Source organism: Dryobates pubescens, chromosome 11, assembly GCF_014839835.1.
Source record: "Dryobates pubescens isolate bDryPub1 chromosome 11, bDryPub1.pri, whole genome shotgun sequence".
In the NCBI taxonomy this organism is placed as follows: Eukaryota; Metazoa; Chordata; class Aves; order Piciformes; family Picidae; genus Dryobates; species Dryobates pubescens.
In genome coordinates, this window is record NC_071622.1 from 13,588,594 (window position 1) to 13,611,929 (window position 23,336).

General features: G+C 46.7%; 1 protein-coding gene across 1 annotated transcript in view; it reads right to left on the reverse strand.

Moving 5' to 3' along the window:
* COLGALT2 (collagen beta(1-O)galactosyltransferase 2) overlaps positions 1–22,284 on the reverse strand; it is a 54,992-nt gene extending 32,708 nt beyond the window's left edge. Inside the window, exon 1 of the mRNA XM_009909138.2 lies at positions 21,849–22,284. Coding sequence (XP_009907440.2) covers positions 21,849–22,126 — 278 coding nt within the window. The 5' untranslated portion in view covers positions 22,127–22,284. The remainder of the gene's footprint in view (positions 1–21,848) is intronic.
* Between the last annotated feature and the right edge of the window lie 1,052 nt (positions 22,285–23,336).

Sequence of the window (23,336 nt, forward strand, 5' to 3'; positions counted from 1 at the left end):
TGGCTTCAGTTGGAAGGGACCTTAAAGATCACCTAGTCGCAACCCCCCTGCCATGGGCAGGGACACCTTTCACTAGACCAGGTTGCTCAAGGCCTCATGCAATGTGGTCTTAACCACTTCCAGGGATGAGGCACCCACAACTTCTCTGGGCAACCCATTCCACTGTCTCATCACCCTCATAGTAAAGAGCTTCTTCCTAATGTCCAAACTAAATCTAACCTGCTCTAGTTTGATACCATTGCCCCTTGTCCTATCACTGCAGGCCCTTATAAAAAGTTCCTCTCCACCTTTCCTGTAGCTCCTTCCAGATACTGGAAGGCTGCTCTCTAAGGTGTCCCTGGAGCCTTCTCTTCTCCAGGCTGAACAGCCCCAACTCTCTCAGTCTGTCCCCATATGGGAGGTGGTGTTCCTCTGATCATCTTTGGGGCCCTCCTCTGGGCCCTCTCCAGCAGATCCATGTCCTTCTTGTGCTGGGGACTCCAGAGCTGGATGCAGTACTCCAGATGCGGTCTCACGAGAGAATCACCTGCAGGCCATGCTTCTTTTGATGCAGCCCAGGGTACAGTTGCACTTGGTCTCACTTGTGCCAAGTGCATGATCCCCAGTGCAGTCTCAGCAGGCAGCAGAAAAAGCCATCTCTATACCTAGAGACCCACAGAACTTTTGGCACTAACAGCAACTTAAGTTTATCCATACACTGGAAGGTAACCAAGGCTGGCATGGGCACATAATAAACACCCCTGCTTTAATGGGAGGGCTGTGAAGCACTGAGTGCCTATAGGTAAACTGGGCAAGCCTGAGGATGGTGAAACCTCAAGTGCTCATAATATTTGGTAGAGACACAGAGGAGTAGAAGCAGAAGTAGATTTCTTGACTGCTTCTGCACTAGTGAGTCAGCATGCTTTGGGATGGGAAGTGTTAACACAGAATCTGCTTTTAAAACACACCCAGGAGGTACAGCAAATAAAAGTCAACCAGGGACCTGTAACAGATTCCTCACAAAAAGGAGAGTTGCCATGGCTTTTGTCTTGGACTTCACAAGAGACGCAGGCACTGGCTTAGATCGCAAGCAAAGCTGGCCTTCCTCCTGCTGCCCGAGCCCCTCCTCTTCCACAGATCACAAGGCTGACCACAAGAGATGCCCTAATGGGCAAACTTGTGTGTTTCTGGAAATATGACCTTTAAGAAGGATCAGTCTCAAGTCTTCAAGCAAGGGAAATGTTACCCTCACTTCTATAGCTGTAAGATGTGTCCATTAAAGACTGTTTAGAGCAGAGATGAGGGAAGGAAAGGACCAATCTGCTCATCACCAGGCTGTGCCTAGCTAGGCTGCCCCCTCACACTATGTCCCAGCACTGCAGAGAACCCCTAAACCAGCCTGTATACCAATAGCATAAACAAGAACATGATGGTAGAAACCAGGAGAAGACCTGGTCTAAGAAGTCATAGCTCCAGGTGAATCCTGGAAACAGCACAGCTCCACAGATAGGACAAGAACTTTGGAGGCCATCTCACAGGCAGGCCATATCACAGTTGGATTTTGCATTATTTATCCCATCTAACATTGTCACATGCTGAGGCACATTCTTAGTCACTCTGGTGCTGGTGGGAAACATCACAGCCCTTCAATAAGTTACAGGGCCCACACCTCTCCACCAAAGGAGAAGAGATTGCTTTTCAAAACACTTCTGAACCTGACCTGCAGTATCAGAACCAAAGAAACTTCAAACCACAACAGCAAAAATTAGCTGTGTACCAGATTCTCCTGGAAAGACTGAAACACAAATTCCACCTAAACCCATGCCCAGATTCTTCCAAAGGCTTCCAAGGTGTTAACAACAGCTGCTGCTGATAGAAGCCACATGAAGGAAGCTGAACACACAGCTAATAACGATCACAAACTGTATATCCCAAGATGCTGCTGCTTGCCATATGGTAAGGAAATGAAAGGATATGGTGGGTGCAGACCAGGACAATCTATCTTCAAGGCAAGGCATGTGCAATTTGCATTGACATTATAAAAGCCATACAGAAAAGGTAATGCAGGGAAATTAAAAATTAAATCAAACATTAATTCACCTTCCAAACAGTTAGCAGACACTCTTCACCATCTGCACTAAACTTGGTGTTTACCATCACCCAGCTGTGCACAGGTGGAGCCATGAGGCCAGCCAGGGCTATGGCTGGGGTGCAGTTTTTTCCAGTGATTGTCCATGAAGTGGCACAGCCAAAGGCTGAAGCACCCTGCTTATTTGCAGGACCAGAAATACAGCATTTTTGCCTTTTCAGGGATTATCAGAGCTTCAGACAGTGCCCTTGAAAAAACACAGCCAGACACAGGTAAGTCATAACTATAGAATGGTTTGGGTTGGAAGGGACCTTGAAGATCATCTGGTTCCAACTTCCCTGCCACAGGCAGGAGCATTTCCTACTAGACCAGGTTGCTCAAGGCCCCATCCAACCTGGCTTGGAAGACTTTCAGGCTTGGAGCCTCCACAACTTCTCTGGGCAACCTGTTTCAGTGCCTCACCACCCTCACAGAGAAGAATTTCTTCCTAATGTCTAATGTAAATTGATTGTTTTCCAGTTTGAAGCCATTAGCCCTCATCATTTACCTTCCTGTATGCTGGGATCAAGGAATCACCAATAAAAGAGCAACACCTAAGTGTTAATACTGGAGATATGACCAGCCCCAGAATAAGTAACACCTCTAACAGTTTAATAGCCCAACCAATGAACAATCCTGTGAACCTACAAGAGGAACTAAATCATATGCAGCAGAATCTAATGACATCAGATTGTTTGTTTCTCTTGATCTACTGCAAGAGTGCAGCAAATAAACAGAGCAGCTCAATCATCCTCTCACCAGCACAGGTTTCACTTAGCATGAAGGTGTTTATGCCAAATCCTGCTCTCACTGACATCAAGCTAAAGCTAACAGTCATCAGCAAGTTATTTTGGAATTAAGACTTTGCTGAAGCCAGCATGGAAATTGAGACTTCATAATTTTGGCCTAACTTCCTCAAGTAACCAGTTACCCTGGAAAAGGGAGGCTCTTTGAATTGCATGGAGTGGCACAGGGTTTCAAAATAAATGGATTATGTCATATTTGCTGGCAAATGGCTGAGAAAGTTTTATACATAATTAAGTGGGAAATTAAAAAAATATAACCCCTGCAGCCAAGCACAAAAAAGACATTGAAAAAATTCAACCTTTACACATGAAGTAGAGAGCTCTCCTGGATGTTCGCTGCGATTTTGGCCACCACATTCCAGACGAAGAAACAACTGAAAAGGTGATGACACCTAAAAGGCTGAGAGGGTCTTGAACAGAATCATAGAAACATTCCAGGTGGGAAAACACCTTAGGGTTATTAGTCCAACCATCCTCTAACTCTACCAAGGCTGGTGCTAAACCATGTTGCTTAGCATCACATCTCTGCCTCTTTTACCCCCAGGGATGGGGATTCAACCACATCCCAGAGAAGCCTGTTCCAGTGTTTGTGACCCTTTTCAGGTTGGAGGGGGGCTAGAACTAGATGATCCTTGAGGTCACTTTCAACCCTAACAGTTCCATGACTTTATGGTGCTAAATATGTCTTAACACTGTTGTAGTGTCTCAAACCTAGGCCCAAATATTCCAAGTTCCTTGCTCCACAGGCTGCTTCCTTTGGTGACCCTTGCCCAGGTCCAGCCTCACAGGGAGAAGGGTGGCAGATAACAGAGGGCTGTGACTCTGAGTTAGTTTATTAACTGTCTTTCATCTTTTTGTACTTTGAAGGGTGAGCTTCTAAGCAAGCTGTCAAATTAGACAGCTAAACTTTTGGGTTTCCTTCCTAAATCAGCACTTGGGTGGCAAAAGAAGTTTTTCTGTCATCTCCTAGAGCTAACAGTACAGAACAACGCGGTCCTCTGAGCCAACACTACACTAACACCAACATCATGGCTTAAGAGACCTATAAGCAAAACATTGCTACTTTTAAATTTCAAGTACTTCAGGCTAAGCTAAAATTTCTGTCTGAACCTCTCCCATCGGTGATCTCATGTTTCACTCATGGATACAGGAATCCACACAACTTCTATGAAGGGAGGCACAGGCACACATGTGCAGGACACATGGCTACTGCTTGGTGAACACACGTGACATACCACGGATGCCAGAGTCAGAGCTCATTTTCTCTTGGAAAAGATCAACTGTGGACTCAAACTGATGGAAAACATGCTGATGGCTGACTTAACTAAAAAAGAAAAAGAGAGAAAAACAATGCAGTCCTCAACACTGATCTTGTGAACACATAGCTCTGCAGCCTCCCCTAGGTAATGCTGAGTATTTCTCATCTTCAGCTGAGGAAAATGGATCATGGAAATGAAGGGGCATCTAAACATTGCTTTCACTATGCTGCACAGCACGGTAGGTCTCACTTCTGCCACTCTTGTCCTCTTTGTGCAGGTTTCAGGAAGCATCACTAGAGAGCTGACCACTGGAGAGCTGCAAATTTCAGCAAGTGCACAATTTATTTTAACTGCTTAAGGTTTAATCCTGACCACAAAGGCACAATTTGTGGGTAGCTAATTTTTTTACCCTTCATTGCTTGGATGTAATTAAATAAAGGAAATGGGCACTTCCAAGTAAATTGACTGGGAAATTGGAAAGCCCATGAAACACATGCATGTCTTTGTTTTGCAAAGTGTGATTGCTAACCATGCTATTACATAGGATCATAGAATGATTTGGGTTGGATACAACCTTCAAAGGTCAACTAGTCTAGCCCTCCTGCAGTGAGCAGGGACATCTGCAACTAGAACAGCTTGCTCAGAGCCCCAAATAACCTCACCAGGAATGGGGCATCTACCACCTCTCTGGACAACCTGGGCAAGTGTCTCACCACCCTCACTGTCAAAAACATCTTCCATATATCCCATATAAGTTTTTATCTTGTAGTTTCAAACCATGGCCACTTGTTCTGCAACAACAGGCCCTGATAAAAAGTCAGTCCCCAGTTTTCTGAACATCCCCTTTAAGAACTGAAAGGCCACAAGAACGTCCCCTTGGAGCCTTCTCTTCTCCAGGCTGAACAATCCCAAGTCTCTCAGCCTGGCCTCACAGCAGAAGGCTTCCAGCCCTCCCATCATCACTGTGGCCACCTCTGGCCCTGCTCCAGCAGGTCCATGCCTCTGCTGAGGACTCCACAGCTGACCTCAGCACTGCAGGTGGGGTCTCAGCAGAGCAGCAGAATCCCCTCCCTGGGCTGTGAGCTTATGCTGCTGGCTCATGTACAGCTTTTCATCCAATAATTTCCAATGGGAAAGCTTCACAGCTTGGATATATCCACTGCCTGTGGATGAAGTGCACAAGATAAAGAGCTTTGTAATCTCAGTGGAGAGACTCCCACACACATCTGCAGGCATTATTCTTGCCTGTCCCACCGGGAACATGCTCTGACCCGCACAGTCCTTGCATGCAGCCCAACACATGTCCATCAGCATTCCCATGCCTGGACATTTGAACTCCCTGGGGGCTTTCAGGGAATTTCAAAGGCTGTAATACTGAATTCTCAGAATACCTGATAAACCCATCACAAGGCATTGCATAGGGATGAAAGAACTGAGAAGAAATTGACATTCCAGCTTCAGTGAGGCCACAGTCTGTCAGCTGAGGTTGCAAGAAACCAGTAGGCTCTGCCAGTGATTAACACCTTCCTAACCACAATCCCAGTATTACAACAGGGAACAGCAGGTATCATGCAACAGCTGCTTTCCATGTTACAAAATATCTATCAGCTTCATATAAAAATTGTAGGATTTTAGCCATGGGCTGTCTTTGGAGACTTTGGATTTTACACAGGAATGGGATGTATAAGGAGACAAAAATGAAACTTGGATAATTTCTTGCTCAAAGGTGTCCAACAGATTCATAGAATGGTTTGGGTTGGAAGAGATCTTAAAGATCATCTGGTTTCAAGCCCCCTGCCATGGGCAGGGACACCTCCCACTAGACCAGATGGCTTACAGCCTCATCCAGCCTGGCCTTGAACACCTCCAGGAGGAGGGGGCATCCACAACCTCCCTGAGCAACCTCTCCCAGTCTCACCACTCTCACTGTAAAGAATCTCTCCTTAATAGCCAGTTTAAATCTGCCCTCTTCTAGCTTCAACCAATTCCCTCCTGTCCTATCACTACAAGCCCTTGTAAAAAGTCCCTCCTCATCTTTCTTGTAGCCCCCTTCTGGAAGACTCTAAGGTCTTCCCAGAGCCTTCTCTTCTCCAGGCCAAAAGGTTTTCCAGCCCTCTGATCATCTTTGTGGCCTCCTCTGGACTCACTCTAACGGTCCTTCTTGTACTGGGGGCACCAAAACTGGGCACAATGTTCCAGGCAGGGTCTCAGCAGAGCAGAGGGGCAGAATCACCTCCCTCATCCTGCTGGTCACACTGCTTGTGATGCACCCCAGGATACTTTTGGCTTTCCGGGCTTCAAACGCATGTTTTTGGCTCAGATCATTTAATCTGACCAACTACTTGCCACAGCACCACTTAATGTCTCCACAAGCAGTTCAAAGATTTTAGCATGCCTTGCTTGTCTCTGAAAAAATACCAATCAAAAAACCTTTTTCCCCTCCGATGAAACTTTCTCAGGCCTTTTTTCTGAAGTCTTTCAAATAATCCATCAAGAGCTTCATTCAAAATCCATACAACAGCTGCAACCAGCCAACATGTCATGTAAATCACTTGCCACTAGAGGGATTTATCATTATCTCCTCTAACTAAGAATCAGTTGATTTCCTCAAGGAAAACCAAGAGACCTAATCTGTCCCATCTGAGTCACCATTCTGTTCTCGCTTAAACATCTGCCAGTTTCTCAGTCACTGCCTGGGAGAACTGGCAGAGCAGACAGGGTTTCCGCATCAGCACAGCCACCAAGGATGTTTACAGGTAGCAGCTCAGTTCTTGGGCTCCAGACCTCACCACCCAAAACAGGCAGCAGACACCTTACACATCATTTCAGTATCAACTACTTCTGCCCTCTAACAGCTGGGAAGGACTTTTGGTCTAAAGTGTTCCATTAACCTATTCATAGAATCACAGAATCATCAAGGTTGAAAAAGACCTCCAAGATCATCAAGTCCAAGTAAGGCTGAGTCCAAATACATGATCAAGTCCAGGTATAACCTGATTCAAGATCTATCAAGCTGAAGTCTCAGTTTCTTTGGTTCCTTATTTGTTTTTGTTTTTCCAAATATATACTTAACTTCTAGGCCAGAGCCAGCACAGCTTTATAGCTCCATTGCACTGCTGGCTCAAGAGACCTGGAAGAAATGTGCATTTACTGGTTCAGTAGATCTGGAAGAAATACATCCTCCAGAGCAGAAAAGGCTGGGCACATAGCAGGAACAGAACTCCAAACTGTTATAACCAGATGTTTTCCTTTGTTTGTGGGCTGTCCCAAAAGTCTATGTGCAGTAACCAGCTTGGCCACAGATTTTGCAGCACCAACAGAAGCTGGTCAGATTGGTCAGGCGGGTGATTAGTGCTGTTAGATGTAATACACAATTACTTTACTCTAGACATCTCACTCTGATGAGGAGCTAAAAATAAATGTGGGATACTTCAACCACGTTTCTCCTCAGCAAATCTCTCTGATTTTATGCTTGCTATGGCTTGTGAATTAGATCCGTGTGCTCTCTGCAGTGGGTAGACAGTCTGCACTCCGAGTGCAGCAACAACTGATGTGCTCTGCAGCAGAAAATAGAGCAAACTGCCCAGCGGAGAAAGATCGGGGCGTGAGTGGTTGACAGCCAGCTGAATGAGCCATTGTGTGCCCAAGCAGCCAAGAAGGTCAACAGTGTCTCAGCCTGGATGAGCATCCCCCCATCCCTGGAGGTGTTTAAAAGCCAGAGATGTGGTGCTGAGGGACATGGTTTTGCACCAGTCTTTGTAGAGAGAGACAATAGTTAGACTTGATCTTGAAGATCTTTTCCAACCAAAACAAATCTGAGATTCTATAAAACTTGATAGTGATCAATGTTCTCCACAGGTAGTAGGATTAACTAACACCACTGCACTGCCTTTGCAACTTGCCAAGTGTAGAACAGAAATTACTGCTGTCCTTAGCCCCACTCTAGGTCTGAACACACATTCCTACCCGCTTAAATCGCTATCACATATACAAAGAGAGGCCGATCCAAAAAGAAGCGATGTTTGTAGTCAAGGGCACCAGAAATGCCACTGATAGCAGCTTGATTCTTGCTCTGCAAAACAGAACTTCCTTCAAGGCTCAGGTATTAGGCAAAAAAAATCCTGGCAACAGCCTTCGCTTGTGTGAAGTCAGAGCAGAGTTCTGCCAGCAGACAGCTATGAGCTCACTGGTCTGAAATAACAACTCATTGACAAGACTATTTGTGGAAGAAGCAACTTGTTTATGTGAGAAACAAAGCTGGGAAAGGGAAAGTGAGTGTGTGCTAGAAGCGATAAAACGTGCACCACAAGCCCACTCCATGAGCTAACAATGCATTGGCATTTTTCATACTGCTTTAAGTAAACCAAACCACCACACCACATTTAAAAATCATAAATTAAGAGAAGGTATTTACCAGCAGTGACATTTTCATATTCCAAGCACACACACTGAACTTATTTCAGATTAGTGTTTTGAAAAATGACTGCAACCAAAGTCTCCAACAGCCAGAGTCAGAGGAAGAAAATACTTGAAGAGGCAAAAAGACCCAAAAGCATTTATTATTTTCTGCTAGCCTGCTCAGAAGTATCCTGGGTAGGCTCCTCCAGAAGCCTGTAGCCAGTCATCTCAGGGACAGCTAAATGGAAACTCCATCCAAAACGTCCTACTGAAGTAGGATGCATCATCCGGAACAAATACTGGCAGCATCCAGAAACTGATTTATGTGAGTGAGTCAAGTACATCCAATGGCATGAGATGGAAAAATGAGCATGGTGCTGTTCTACAGCTCTGTTGTTCCTTGATGTGTTCCACGGACTGCTTATGCCGGTGCCTCTTCCCAATGATTACCAGGACTGGCCATTTAATTTCAGGAATATCAAGTCTTCTACTTAGTGAAGAGAACATCAGCTCTGAGTCTTGGGGCTCCAGTTTTGTGAGCTCTACAGAACATTTTGGAGTCTGGAAACTTTACATTCTCCATCTTTATCCCTAAACCAGATACAAGAACACACAAGAACATGCAACAGGTCTCTTTCTAAACCTCCAAAACTCCAATAAGCTGCTCCTATCAGTATGTAGCAGCTTGAAACTCCCCAGGCCTAACCCTGCCACAAGCTAGTCCATACAGCAAAAGAGAAGAGAATGAATTCACCTCTACCAAAACCCCATCTCCACCTTGAGGGCAGTGAAGACGACAGAACCAAGCCAAACTACAGAAGCTATGAAGTTCCAACCATTGACTCTAGTAGAATTATTACTAGAAACTCTGTAAATATACTAACAGACAATAAAAAGCAATACACTCAAGTCAACAGCAGCCTTTGTGTCACCTCCACTTTAAACAGATCATAACTGGACACACAAGAATTTGACAGCCTGCTGAATAGGAGGCAGAAGTGTGCTCATATCTCCAAGAAGGTCAACAGCATCCTGACCTGTATCAGCAATAGGTAGAACTAGGGCAGTGATTGTTCCCCTGTACTCAGAACGGTAATGCCACACCAAGTACTGGGTTCAGTTTTGGGATGCCTCACTCCAAGAAGGACACTGAGGCCCTGGAGCAGGTCCAGAGAAGGGCAACAAAGCTGGTGAAGGGTCTAGAGCACAAGTCTTGTGACAAGTGGGTAACTGGGGTTGTTTGGTCTGGAGAAAAGGAGGCTGATAGAAGATCGTGCTCTCTACAACTCCCTGAAAGGAGGTTGGAGCCAGGTGGGGGTTGGTGTCTTCTCCCTAGTACAAGTGATAGGATGAGAGGAAATGGCTTCAACTTGCACCAGGAGAGGTTTAGGTTGGATATTAAGAGAAACATCTTCACTCAAACACTGGAGGCTGCCCAGGAGGTGGCTGAATCCTATCCCTGGAGGCTTTTAAGAGGCAGAGAGGTGATGCTGAGGGACATGGTTTAGCACCAGCCTTGGTAGAATTAGAGAATGGTTAGACTAACTGATCTTAAAGCTCTTTTCCAACCAAAGTATTCTATGAATCTAAGGAAAAATAAAATGCAGGCCATCTGCTCCTGAGAACATCAGAACCTTTCCTAGCATCACTTTTGCCATTTTCCAAAACAAAAACATGAGCCTTTGCCCTGTTCATACAGTTCCCACAATGACTTTTCATCTTTTGATGTGTCTTTTATTGTAAGGATTCTTGCTGTTCACATAGTGATTTGCACAATTAGCTCCTCATTTAGCCTTAAATGGTTTTGTCACTGCCACTGAGGGTGGTAGAACACTTTGGACCTGGTTGCCCAGAGTGGTGGTAGATGCCCCGTCCCTGAAAACATTCCAGGTCAGGTTGGATGGGGCTCTGAGCAACCTGCTCTAGCTGAAAATATCTCTGCTGACTGCAGTGGGGGCTGGACTAGATGGCTTTTCATGGCCCCTTCCAATCTAAAGCATTCTAAGATTCTATGGTGTCAAATTCAAGGTCTGGGGCACTATTCATTTAAGAAGAGTTTTCAAGAGCAAAACCATACCCACAATAAACCTTAAGGGGAGTTAACAGCATTAATATGCACCCCAGCACTGAAATTCCAGAGAGCAGCCAATCAGCAGCTAAATCTCTGGATCCTGGGGTTTCCCACCCAAGACAGCCCTGAAAGCTGTTTCCCCGGGAAAACAAAAGGAGTACTCCCACCTGCCCCCATCACCCCTCTCCACGGGCTGTGTCACTCCTGCAGCCCCTATTTATCTTCTCACACCGAGCTGCAGCTGGGAGACAGAACTGTCTCAAAAAGTCACTTCCCTGCTGGCAGGCAGCAAGATGAAGCAGCCAAGGACCACACTCCAGCAGGCACGAGGGAGAACAGCTGAGGCAGTGCAGCCAAGGTCAATGCTAAGCACCTGTTCACTCTGCAGCAAACACCAAACCTCAGAGGCTCCTCTCCAATGAGATTTTAATCTCACTTAAAAATGTTGGCTTATTTTTCTGATGTAAAGATGATGTAATACCTCTGCATCCTCACATGAACTGGTAATTGCTGATGACTGAGGGAAAAAGTCTTGCTGCAAAGCTTTAAAATTCATGTTCCTAGTTACCTCCTAGACTACAGGAACAGAAAGTTTCTCATGGCTTTTCCTGGTTAGCCAAAGATCACACTTCCTAATTAACCTCTTCCTAGGACTTGTCACAAGATGGCTTTTGCCTGTCTAATGACACAGCATCCATATTAGTCTGACTAGGGAAACTTGCTGAAGTTGACTTGACTGAAGTTTGTGGTTGAGTAATTCATGGATTTGAATCAAACAGAAGAAAAACTGGGGCGGGGAGGGGAAAAATAATCAAAGCATTTGCATTTGTCAGAGTTTAACATTTAACCTTCACATCAGAAATTCAACAAGGGCAAGTGTAGAGTCTTGCACCTGGGAAGGAATAACCCCCTAAACCAGTATAGGCGAGGGTTTGACCTGCTAGAACACAGCTGCCCAGACAAGGACCTGGGAGAGCTGGTGGACAGGAAGTTCACCATAAGCCACCAAAGAGTCCTCATGGCCAAGGAGGCCAATGATGTCCTGAGCTGCATTAAGAAGAGCGTGGCCAGGAGAGAAGAAACTCCTCCTCTGCTATGCCCTAGTCAGGATGCATCTGGAGTATTGTGTCCAGTTCTAGAGAGACAAAGTACTGCATGTACTGGGAGGTCATTCTCCCCCTGTACATCACACTGGTTAAGCCACACCTTGAGTACTGCGTCCAGTTCTGGGCCACTCAGTTTAGGAAAGATGTTGACTTGCTGGAACATGTCCGGAGAAGGGCAACAAAGCTGGGGAGCACAAAGTTTGGAGCACAAGCCCTATGAGGAGAGGCTGAGGGAGCTGGGGTTGCTTAGCCTGGAGAAGAAGAGGCTCAAGGGAGACCTTATTGCTGTCTACAACTACCTGAAGGGAGGTTGCAGCCAGGTGGGGGTTGGTCTCTTCTCCCAAGCAACAGGCACCAGAACAAGAGGACACAGTCTCAAGCTGCACTAGGGGAGGTTTAGGCTGGATGTTAGGAAGAAATCCTTCATAGAGAGAGTGACTGCCCATTGGAATGGGCTGCCTGGGGAGGTGGTGGAGCACAAGAGTACTTGAAAATACTGAGGAAATAAACCAGAATTACAGCCTTAAATTCCTATTCTACCCCAAAAAGGTACAAAACAGCACCTGTTTTAAGAGCAGCTGCTGAGCAAGTAGCAAAACCTGCTAACTGAAGAGCTAACCACCTGCTATCAGCTCCGGGATAGAAACTAAACACTTGACAGTTAAGGCAGCCTAGCTTTTGCCCCTGGGCAGAGTTCAAACCAGACTGCAGCCACGCATAACCTTGCCTCTGCAGAGGGATCAAAGAGCAAAACTAAGAAAAGAATCCTTTTAGAATTAAGGAAAGCCTATGTCCTGTCTGAAGGGGGAAGTATAAATAAAAGCCAGATTTTTCTCCTTACAGGGAAAAAAATAATATATATACAAATAAATAAACAAAAAAATCCCTCTGGGGGCTGATTTTCCAAAACTAATGCAAAAGAGCTATCACGGGTCCTACCATGCCCCTGTAGTTTATAAGGACTCCCACTATCTTTTATCTTATCATTGTTTATAAATATCTGAAGGGTGGGTGTCAAGAAAGGGCCAGTCTGGTGTCCTGTGTTAGGACAAGGGACAATAGGCACAAATGAACATAGGAAGCTCTGCCTCCACATAAGGATAAAATACTTTAAGGGTGCTGGAGCCCTGGAGCAGGCTGCCCAGAGAGGTTGTGGAGTCTCCTGCTCTGGAGACTTTCAAGACCCACTTGGATGTGTTCCTATACGACATGCCCTCCCTGCTGTGGCAAGGAGGCTGGACTTGATCTCTGGAAGCCCAAGCAGAAGGCTCTCCATTCTCAACAAGACCCAAATGATGTTTATGGTCTGGGATACATTTGCAGCCAGCTCAAGTCAGTTGCCCTGGCTGACTCTAAACTGCTAATGGCCTGCAGACTGTGTGATTATGTCCCAGCAAAACCTGAACAAAAGCACATACCAGTTCCACAGTCAGCTGGCCAAAGGTTTAAATCATCACGTAATTATCAGGTTCCCTGCTAACTTTCCATGAAGAAAATTGGAATTGTGCTCTGGTCCAAGGACACCACACATAGACAAGCATGGTCCAGCTGCACCAGGGGAGGTTTAGGCTGGACAATTGGACTCAATGATCTTAAAGGTCTTTTCCAGCCTCAATGATTCTATGATTAGGAAAACTCCTTCCTTCCCCAAAAGGGCTGTCAAGGCCTGGACCAGGCTGCCCAGGGCAGTAGTGGAGTACCCACCCCTGGAAAGATTTAAAAGCCATGTAGATGTGGTGTGAGGGGCACGGTTTAGTGGTGGCCCAGCAGTGCTGGGTTAACAGTTGGACTTGATGGACTTAAAAGCCTCTTCCAAACAAAAGAGATTTATGATTCTAGGCATGTGCACATGCACACACATAACCAAACTGAATTATTTCTACATCTAAAGATTGGGATTGGGCACTGAATGCAGTCATTTGGGCAGTTCCATTGAAAGAATAAAAGCCTTTTTTTCTTTACTGACAAGCCTAGCAGCAGTGCCATGTGCCTGTATGAAGGCCCTGGGCATACTGGCAGTAGATGGCCTTACAGAGGTGGATTTCTTTCATTCCTATCTTTCCTTAGTCTGAATTTGTGATGCATGTGGGCCCCATTTAGCTGTAATCCATCCCTGGCGATAAGCAGCATCAACATACACTATGCTTCACTAAAATAAAGGAAATGAGATGCACATAAATATACTGAAATAATGTTAAGTCTGAGACACCACCCCACAGGAAGGAAATTCCAGGGTTTGACAGACAGGACCCTGCATCACCTCGGTCATCCAGCCCATATGGTCTTTCATGGAGTCCCCCAAGACCAAAGAATGAGAGAGAGTGCTGGTGACAGGCAGCTCCCAATGCTCTGCACACCATGTGTCATGGATCTATTTTTAGAGAATCCTGACCCAGTACATGAAGACTTTCAGTCACAAGGGACTTGGATAAATACTTGCAGGTGCTGTGGTACTTTACATAAGAGATCAAAAATGCCCTTCAATCTATGGCTCAGCCTACATCCTGACAGGCAACAGGGCTAGCCACTCTGATAGCTTGGCTCTGGTCCCCCAAGCAAAAGCTCCTAAGGCAGGTCCATGCCACACCTTTCAGGAGCCAATCATGTCCCAGCTGGAGTCTCCTCTTCAGGAGGCTGACTGGCAGTGATAAAGCAGCTTTCTGACAAGAAGATATGCTCAATTTAGCAAAAAGAACATGGAAAAGAGAAAGGAAAAAGCTATTGGGACAACAACCTTTGAAAGTTTTGTCTTCATCCCAAAGATGTGCCACTCTTCTAGACTCACCCTCAGTTGATACGAATTCTGGAGACACCCCTTGCCAGTGGTTATCTCACTGGAACAGACTGTGTAGAGATTGTGAAGTCCCCATTCCTGGAGATACTAAAAACTTGGCCTAATATGATAATGGGCAGCCTTCATTTGAGCCTGCCTTGAGCAGGGATTGGGACTAAAACATCTTTAGAGGTGCTCTGCCAGCCTCAACTGTTCTGGTGAGCAGAGGCACTTCCCAACTGGAACCATTCTAGGATGTCCATGCATAAGCCCTAGGGCACTCCAGCTGGAAGAGCACTGCAGAAGGGAAAAGGCTTTTTTCCCCTGTAATAAGAGAATAACAGAGGGAATTGGGACAATTTCCACTGGATCAGACCACACTGATCCCTGCTCCAGATTCAGCAGTAGTTAAGGAGTTGAAACAGGTTGCATACCAGACATATACAAGTGAAATTGCTTTTTATAAGGGACCAATTAACACCAGCACTTTACAGCCAAGACTGGTTGCAGCTGGTCCTCTAACTGACACTCCCACAGCTGCTTCCCACTTCTCCCACACTTGAACAGGCTTCTGAAGACATGACAACACACAGCCTGGACAAGGAATCCCAAACCTGGGCAACAGACAATGCAGGGATGAAACAGGATCCTGCCCTAGGCAGGAATGAACTAGATGACATTTCAAGATCTTTTCACCTCTACTTTGTAACTTGAAAACTAGCTCTCCCTGACCTCTGATATCATCCAAAGGCTTAAAATAAACAATCACCTCTGATAGCAAACTCTGCCCAGCTGTTTCTTTGAGAAAACATATTTTATTGGCATCTAGCCTCTAAACACAACACCAAGGCACCAGATAAACTCCACTAGTGACAGACAAAAGGCTGTTGAGGGAGACCTGTCTCAAAATGTAGCTGCCAAAAGACAGCAGCCAAAAGAAATGGCTTTGTTTTCAAAGATATGTAGCATGCAGGATTCAGACCACAAATCAAACATGTACCATGTATTATATTCACTAGTTTTACAGAATTCCTACCTCATTTTTACACTATAATCCCCTCACGTCTGGAGGGCTCTTTACTCATTTTGTGCAAGATCCCAACACTGATTAAGAGAACCCTACGATGGTTTGGGTTGGGAGAGACCTAGATCATCTAGTTCCAACCCTCCCACCATGGGCAGGGACACCTTCCACTAGACCAGGCTGCTTAAGACCTCATCCAACGTGACACTGAACACCTCCAGGCAGAAGGCATCAACCACCTCCCTCGGCAACCTGTTCCAGTGTCTCACCACCCTCACTGTGAAAAATTTATTTCTAATCCCCAGTCTAAATCTGCCATCCTCAAGCTTCAACCCGTTCCCTCTCATCCTATCACTACAAGCCCTTGAAAAAAGTCCCTCCTGCCCCAGCTTTCTTCTAGGCCCCTTCAGGTACTGGAATGCCACTACAAGGTTTCCCCAAAGCCTTCTCTTCTTCAGGCTGAACAGCCCCAATTATTCCCATGCATATCTAGCAGACCCTAATATAAAGCATGACTCAAGATACTCTTTAGTGACATCAAAAAAGCATCAGAATCTGGCAATTTGTCAGCACAGAACACAAAAATAAAGCATCTGCCTGCCCTTGGTGATCCTGGGTTGGCTGGGGAGGTTGGACTGGAGGATCTCTAGAGGTCCCTTCCAACTTCTAACATTCTATGGTTTCATGCTACCCAGCACATTCCCATCACACAGCAGATGCTTCATTTAATGCTTTTCTTCATAACTGCAAAGTTTTTAGCTGAAGAGCAGTTTGAGTCTTGCCACGCAGACCTCAGTGAAGCACAACAGTAATTTTCAGCTTCCTTTCAAATATTTCTACTGAACACTGGCTGATGTCATTCACTTAAGTTTGCCAAGATTCAGATGAAAGAGATGAACCCAAAGGACCAAAAGGGAAAACCGTTATTGTAGCTATCAGGATGGGATCATTTCTTTAGCCTTCTCTGGTTCTCTATTAGTAAGTAAAATGTACCACACTCTAGTGCAAAATTGACCTCAGTAGGAAAGAAATGTATAAACTAAATAAATTAGGAAGTCAATAATTAATGTCCAGGCTTAATACTTTCAAGAATCTTGTGTAGGTTATTTAGTATTTCCTCCTGAATTTCCCCAGCTGGAAAACTGAAGTATTTTACTCCTGTTCCTTCTCTGATGTAGTCAACTAAACACAAGTCCTATGGAAGAAGGACTTTTTGCAAGATCTTGCACAACAGGACTATCACTTGAATCATAACTCCCAAGGGTGTGCAAGTGCCATCTCACTTGGTCCATTGGAATGGGCTGCCCAGGGAGGTGGTGGAGTCACCATCACTGGAAGTGTTTAAAAAGAGACTGGATGAGGTGCCATGGTTTAGTTGATTAGATGGTGTTGGGTGACAGGTTGGACTCAATGATCTTGAAGGTCTTTTTCAACCTGGTTAATTTTGTACTCTGTATTATTAATTATATAGCTTTAGTAACAGAATCAAATACCTGCAAACACGAATTGGAAACTAAAGTCCAGAAGTTTAAACAACCAGCCAAGTGAAAAGGCAGTTTCTAAACCATAAGTTTTAATCACAGCACAGGTAAGCAAATTTCAAACAGATGCAAAACCCCAGTGAGCAGAAGCAACAGGGACAGAGCCAGCAGACTGGAACTTCAGCATTCCTATGTGATTAATACTGACCATGAAGATTAAAGTGACCTTGCTGCACAAATGGAAAGGAGGACAGAAAGCACAGAGTGTTTGAAAGCAAACTGTTCCCTGTGAGTAGTAGCACCCATTAAAGTTTCAACCTTGAATCTTACTGGAAATTGTTCTCTCTGTAGAATTCTTTTTCACATTTGAAAAATAAACTGTTGATGAAGAAGAAAATCCTCAGAGTATCACCAGCTAGTCCCAGACTAATAATATACAAGTTAATTATTATACTGATGTCATCAGCTTCTGTTTCCAGCTACAAGTAGTTCTTTTAAGCTGAAACTTCTTACTCATTGGAGCTTCTGTTACAGTATATCCACTGATCTCTCATCTGGGAATTATTCCAGCTTTCCAACTTCACCTACGGTTCACATTATCATTTCTGAAATACAAGCACACTCTAAGCTGCAAAGCAGGCACAGGTCCTCAAGCACAAAAGAATCTAATTATTGCTTCCAAGCACCGACTCATTCATGCAGCCACTTAATCCCCAAGTTAGTGAAAGATGAGAGAGCAGACAGCCCACAACTATGGTATTTAAAGATGAAATTACAGACAACTTTCCCTGCTACACCCTCACTTAATCTGAGGCTAAAGAAAGTGTAAGCCAGCGTGATAAACTGCTGAATACACACACTTTCAGTTTGCCCATTACAGCCTAGATGAAGCTGTCTGTCAGACACATATATATGTGTCTACATACCTATGATTTAATGGATCTCAAATAAACAGTCGGCATGGCTAACATTAAAAATGAAACAAACAAAAAACCCAACCCAAACAACAACCCCAAAGCACCAAAAGAGGCTTGGGGCCTGCTGACTATGTTTTTATTCAAGACAAAGAAGAACATTATCCCCTCCCTTTGCAATTTTCCAACACCAACACAAACAATACAGTAAGTCCTTCTAATGTGCCCAAACTTCCCAGCTCAGCTAGGCTGGGTTCACAGCAGAGACTCACTGACACTGGCCTGAGAACAGCTCAGCCCACCCCAGTAAACAGCCAAGTGCAGCCACACAATGAGAGTATTAGAAGAACACTCCCTAGCTAAAAAATAGATTGACTTAGGTCCAACAGCCGTGTTTCCTAAAGGGAAACTGTTGCTGGGCACTAGTCTGTTTCTCACAGCATTCAGTAAATCCCACCATGGTGGGGGTTGGAAGGGACCTCTGAAGAACAGCTAGTTAATACCACCTGCTGAAGCCAGGTCACCCACGGCAGGTTTCTCAGGATCACAACGTCCAGGCAAGTTTGGAATGTCTGCAAAGGAGACTCCTCAGCCTCTCTGGGCAGCCTGCTCCAGGGCTCCAGCACCCTCACACCGAAGTTTTTCCTCCTGTTCAGGTGGAGCTTTCTGGGTTCCAGTTTGTGCCTGTTGCTCCTTGCCCTGTGGTTGGGCACCATTGAAAAGAATCTGACCCCATCCTCTTACTCCCTGTGCTTTAGATACCGATCAGCATTGATAAGATCCCTCTCAGGCTGCTCTTCACCAGGCCAAACATCCCCAGGTCTCTCAGCCTTTTCCTCCTCAAAGAGATGCTCCAGTCCCTTCACCATTATACACATTTTTGAGCCAAATGCTGGCTAGGCTAGGCTTTCCATAAGGACCCAAGAGCTGTGACCCATTCCTCCTTCACAAGAAAAGACAATGGTCATGTCCAGCATTACTCTTCCAGAGCTACAAAAGCACCGGCTTGAAGAGCAGAGGGAAGCTGGGTTGTGCGGCTAATGTAGGGAGTCTTTGCCATTCCTATCCTGGCGGCCAGCATCAAAGGCCCTGAGACAAACTTCTTTCGGCCAAGTCTATCTTAAGCAGGGCCAGGACAAAGACCTGAGCACTGATCCACAGAACTTCCCACCACTATGTCATGAGTACAATCCTGAGGTGATCTGACCTGTGCCACTCTCCAAGACAAGGGTTAATACCTACCATGGATCATCCCCCAGGAGGTAGTTTGGGCACAGTTCCTGATTCTCATAAGAGGAAGGAAGAAAGAAAGGAAGGAAGTGTTTAACTGAAAGGACATGGGTTGCCACATGCCAGCTGGCTCCAGACCAAATTGCCTGTTCAATTCATTAGTAGCCAGCAAGTCCTGAGGTCGCTCACAAACACAGCAACGGAGGAGTCAGAATTAAGACTAATACATGACTGTCCACTGTACATCTTTTGGGCAGTATCAGGATAATGGAGATTTAACTGATAAAGGCTATGAAATAAGAATTGTGTGCTTCAAACTAATTCATTGTCTCTTAACCCATCTTTGTTGTCATTCATAAATCTTCCACCCTTAGAAGCGTCTCTGAGGAACCCACTGTTGAATTTAAGCCCTCAAGCAACAGGCAGAGCACATGGGGCTTCAGGACGTGATGTATGGTTTTAATTTTCACTCTCAAGACCTACATTTGGGCATTTTTAAATGCTGACTTACTCAAGGAAACTTTGAAGTAGAACATAAGTGGCAGTGAAGGAATGCAATTCTTTTGACAACCACCACTTCACTGCCCCTCACACCAAGCTATCCCAGTAATGCCACAGCACAGGGACACAGGTAAATTATTTATTGAAAGGACTCTATCAGGCGTGAAGTCTGAAATGCCAGATGCTTCTACAAGTGGACTGTATTGTTTCACTTTCCTCAGGAGACTTGATAGATACCACACATGAGCTTCCCCTGGGTGGGTACTTTGTGTCCTGAAGCTCATCTTACTGGGGAGATGAAATGAAGCAACTGTAGCAACTCAAAACATCTATAGAACTTCCTTCTCCGTGGCCAAGACATTTTAGTCATTCTCCTTTTTTAATGCTTGACATTTTCAACAGCAGATTTTCCATTTAACCATGCCTTGTGTCCACACACAATCTTCTTCAAAACTGAGTGATATTCTCCCAAGAATCTTAGCATGTTTTAAGTTATCTTACACTGTTATTTCATGAACAGTCCCCACACAACACTGCAGAGACATTAAGTGAAGTAAGGATAATGCAACCAACTGGCTAAAACCACTGTAGAGCCAACCAATATTCTGCAGGACTTCACAAACAACCCAAACTTATTCTGCACTTCTACAGCAAGAGGCATTTCAAGATACACCCCACTCTGGTGATCAAACTCCCACCAGGTTTTAGCTTAGCTGAATCACAGTCCACATGTAGGGTCTGATGGTAGCTACTCACACACACATCTGCTAAGGTGAAATCTAAACCAGCAAAATTCCTATTGACACAAATAAAAGTAGAGTCATGGGCCCACAAACAAGCAAGACCCACTCCCCCATGCCACCTTGTAATTCCACAGCCACATTCATGTGGCACAACACATTTGGGCCGATACCACGATCTGCTTTGTGCAGCCTCATTTCCAAAGGGGAAGGAAGGAAAAAAAAAGAAGTAAAAAAATAAGAGCCATGAACTGATTTTAACAGCCATGGGTTTTCTGTAAAGACAAGTAACACTTGCATTCCTGAAGCACACACAGAAACATCTGATGGTGTCTGCTTCAGGACACTGACCACTCATGAGGGAGAGGTCTGTCCCACAGCTTATTGTACAAAGTAAAACTTTATTGACTTTAAGTCAACTAAGTCTTATCACTGATTTCAGTGAACTTTGGATCAGGCCCTACAGCACCATTTCTTACTTTATATGCTTACCATACTTAAATCTGGTCCGTGTCTTTCCAAGCAATTCTGGTTTCTCTCAACATTTATGTCAGGTTGAAAGACCCTTATCTTAATTTCTTTTTACCCTTAGAAATACAGGCAGATCGACCCGTTCCTAAATTGGTCTAATGCCTCCGTCCCGACACACATTTCATTGCCACAGCTGCCCCCATGCTGCGATTTCTGAATACATCTTTGAATCCATCCCCGAGACTGCAGCCCAGCAACAATGCTCCTTTTCAATGCCCATCAGCACCTACCCAGCACGCCTGCTCTCCAGCCCTGGCAAGACCCCGGCCATCTCTCCACAAAGCTCGGTATTTACCAGCCACGGAGCCAAACCCACGCTCCCATCCCGGCTCTCCACTAGTTCCCCGTCTCTGCGGATTTGGACGAATGCTCAGGCGATGAATATTCCCAGGCTTCAGGCCAGCTTCGCTGGAAAACCTCCTCTCCTGCCGCTACCGCAGAGCCCTTTCGCTGCTCCGGCTGCTGCGGGGAGGCCCTCGGGGGGACCCCTCGCCCTTCGTCCGGCCGGGCTGGAGACTCTTCCCCGGCGTGCCAAAGCCAAACGGCGGCTCTTCGGTGGGAACGACTCCCTCGGCTCGCTGCCGCTTTCCCCCTGTGCCTGGCCGGGCAGAGGTGCCCGAAACCCGGCTACCTGCGCTGCCGGGGCAGGCTCGGCAGCCCCCGCTCCCGCCGCAGGGCGGGAAGGGCCGAGCGGAGGTAAGGGGAAAGCCCCTTTCCACTTTCCCGGGCAAGCCATGCTGCCGGTTCCCCCAAAACTCTCTCCACGGCGGCAGATAGACCTCCAGTCACACACAACCCGGGACGGGGGGAGCTAGCGCTCTGCTCGTCCCCCCGGAGCCAGGCCACAGCCCCGGAGCCGGGGTGCCCGGCGCCTCACAACGCCACCCCGCTCCCCGCCTCCTCTTACCAGAGGGCGATCCTGCTCTTGGGGTAGTCCAGCCTTTCGATGCAGCCCAGGACGTGAGGCAGCGTGTGCGCTGCGTTGCGGGCGATGATGGCCAGGAGCACAGTGGGTTTCTGTAGAGCCGACTCGGGCAGGGGCTGAGGTTCGGGGCTCGGCGGTGGCGGTGGTGGCGGGGGCTCCGGGGGCAGGCTGGCCCCGCAGCCGCCCAGCAGCAGCAGGAAAAGGAGGAGAAAGAAGAGGGCAGGGGGCCGGGGGGCTCGGGCCCCGGCACACGCAGCCATGATGGGTGCGGGGAGCCGCAAAGGCTGTGCGGGGCGGCCGCTGCAGCGCGCCCGGCGCCGCGGGGAGAACAAGGAGGAGGGAGAAGGAGGAGGAGCAGGAGCACTGCGGCCGCCAGCCCAGCCCAGCGCCCCCGAAAACAGCCTTTGTGGGCAGCACAACCTTCCCCCCCCGCCTCAGCAGGCCGCCGGGCGAAGGCAAAGACACGGACGTGGTCCCCCGGGAGGTGCCCCCAGCTGGGAGCCTCAGAACACCTGGAAAGGTCTGATTAGCGCAGCCCGTGCGCGCCGACACGAGCCTGCTCTCGTAAGAGTTATAAACCCTGCATTTACCAGCTGAAGTTTAGGTTTAAAGAAGCCCTTTGGCAGTTCCGTCACAGCACATCCGCCACAGTGCTACCGCATAGATTCCCAGTCTGCGGCTGTGGCTGCACCCTTATCATGGAGTCACAGACTGGTTTGGGCTGGAAGGGACTTTTAAAGGTCATCTAGTACAACCCCCCTGCAGTCAACAGGGACATCTGCAGCCGGAGCCTGTTTCTCAGAGCACCAAACCTGACCTGGAATGGTTCCAAGGATAGGGCTTCTACCATCTCTGGGCAACCTGGGCCAGGGTCACACCACTCTTAGTGTAAAAAACTTCTTCTTTCGATCTAATCTGAACTTCCTTATTTTTGTTTAAAGCCATTGCCCCTTGTCCCTTTACAAGAACCCACGATAAAAAGTCTCTTCCCAGCTTTCTGATTGGCTCCTTTACACACCAGTTCCCTGGAGCCTTCTCTTCAACAGGCTGGACAACCCGAACTCTCTCAGCTTGACCTCACAGCAGAGGGCTTCCAGCCCTCCCGACATTGCTGTGGCCTCCTCTGTCCCTGCTCCACTAGGTCTATGTCTCTGCTGTGCTGAGGACTCCAGGGCTGAGGGGTCTCTGCAGGTGGGGTCTCAGCAGAGTGGAGGAGAGGGGTAGAATCTCCTCCCTCCACCTGCTGCCCATGCTGCTGGGGATCAGCTCAGGACATGGTTGGCTCTGGGCTGGGAGTGTACATTGCCATCTTATGTTCGATTTCTCATCCACCAGCACCTTCCAGGTCCTTCTCACAGGGCTGCTCTCAATACCATCGTCTCCCAGCCTGGACTGATACTGAGGATTGCCCTGATCCAGATGCAGGACATTGCATTTGGTCTTGTTGAACCTTATGATGGTCACATTGGT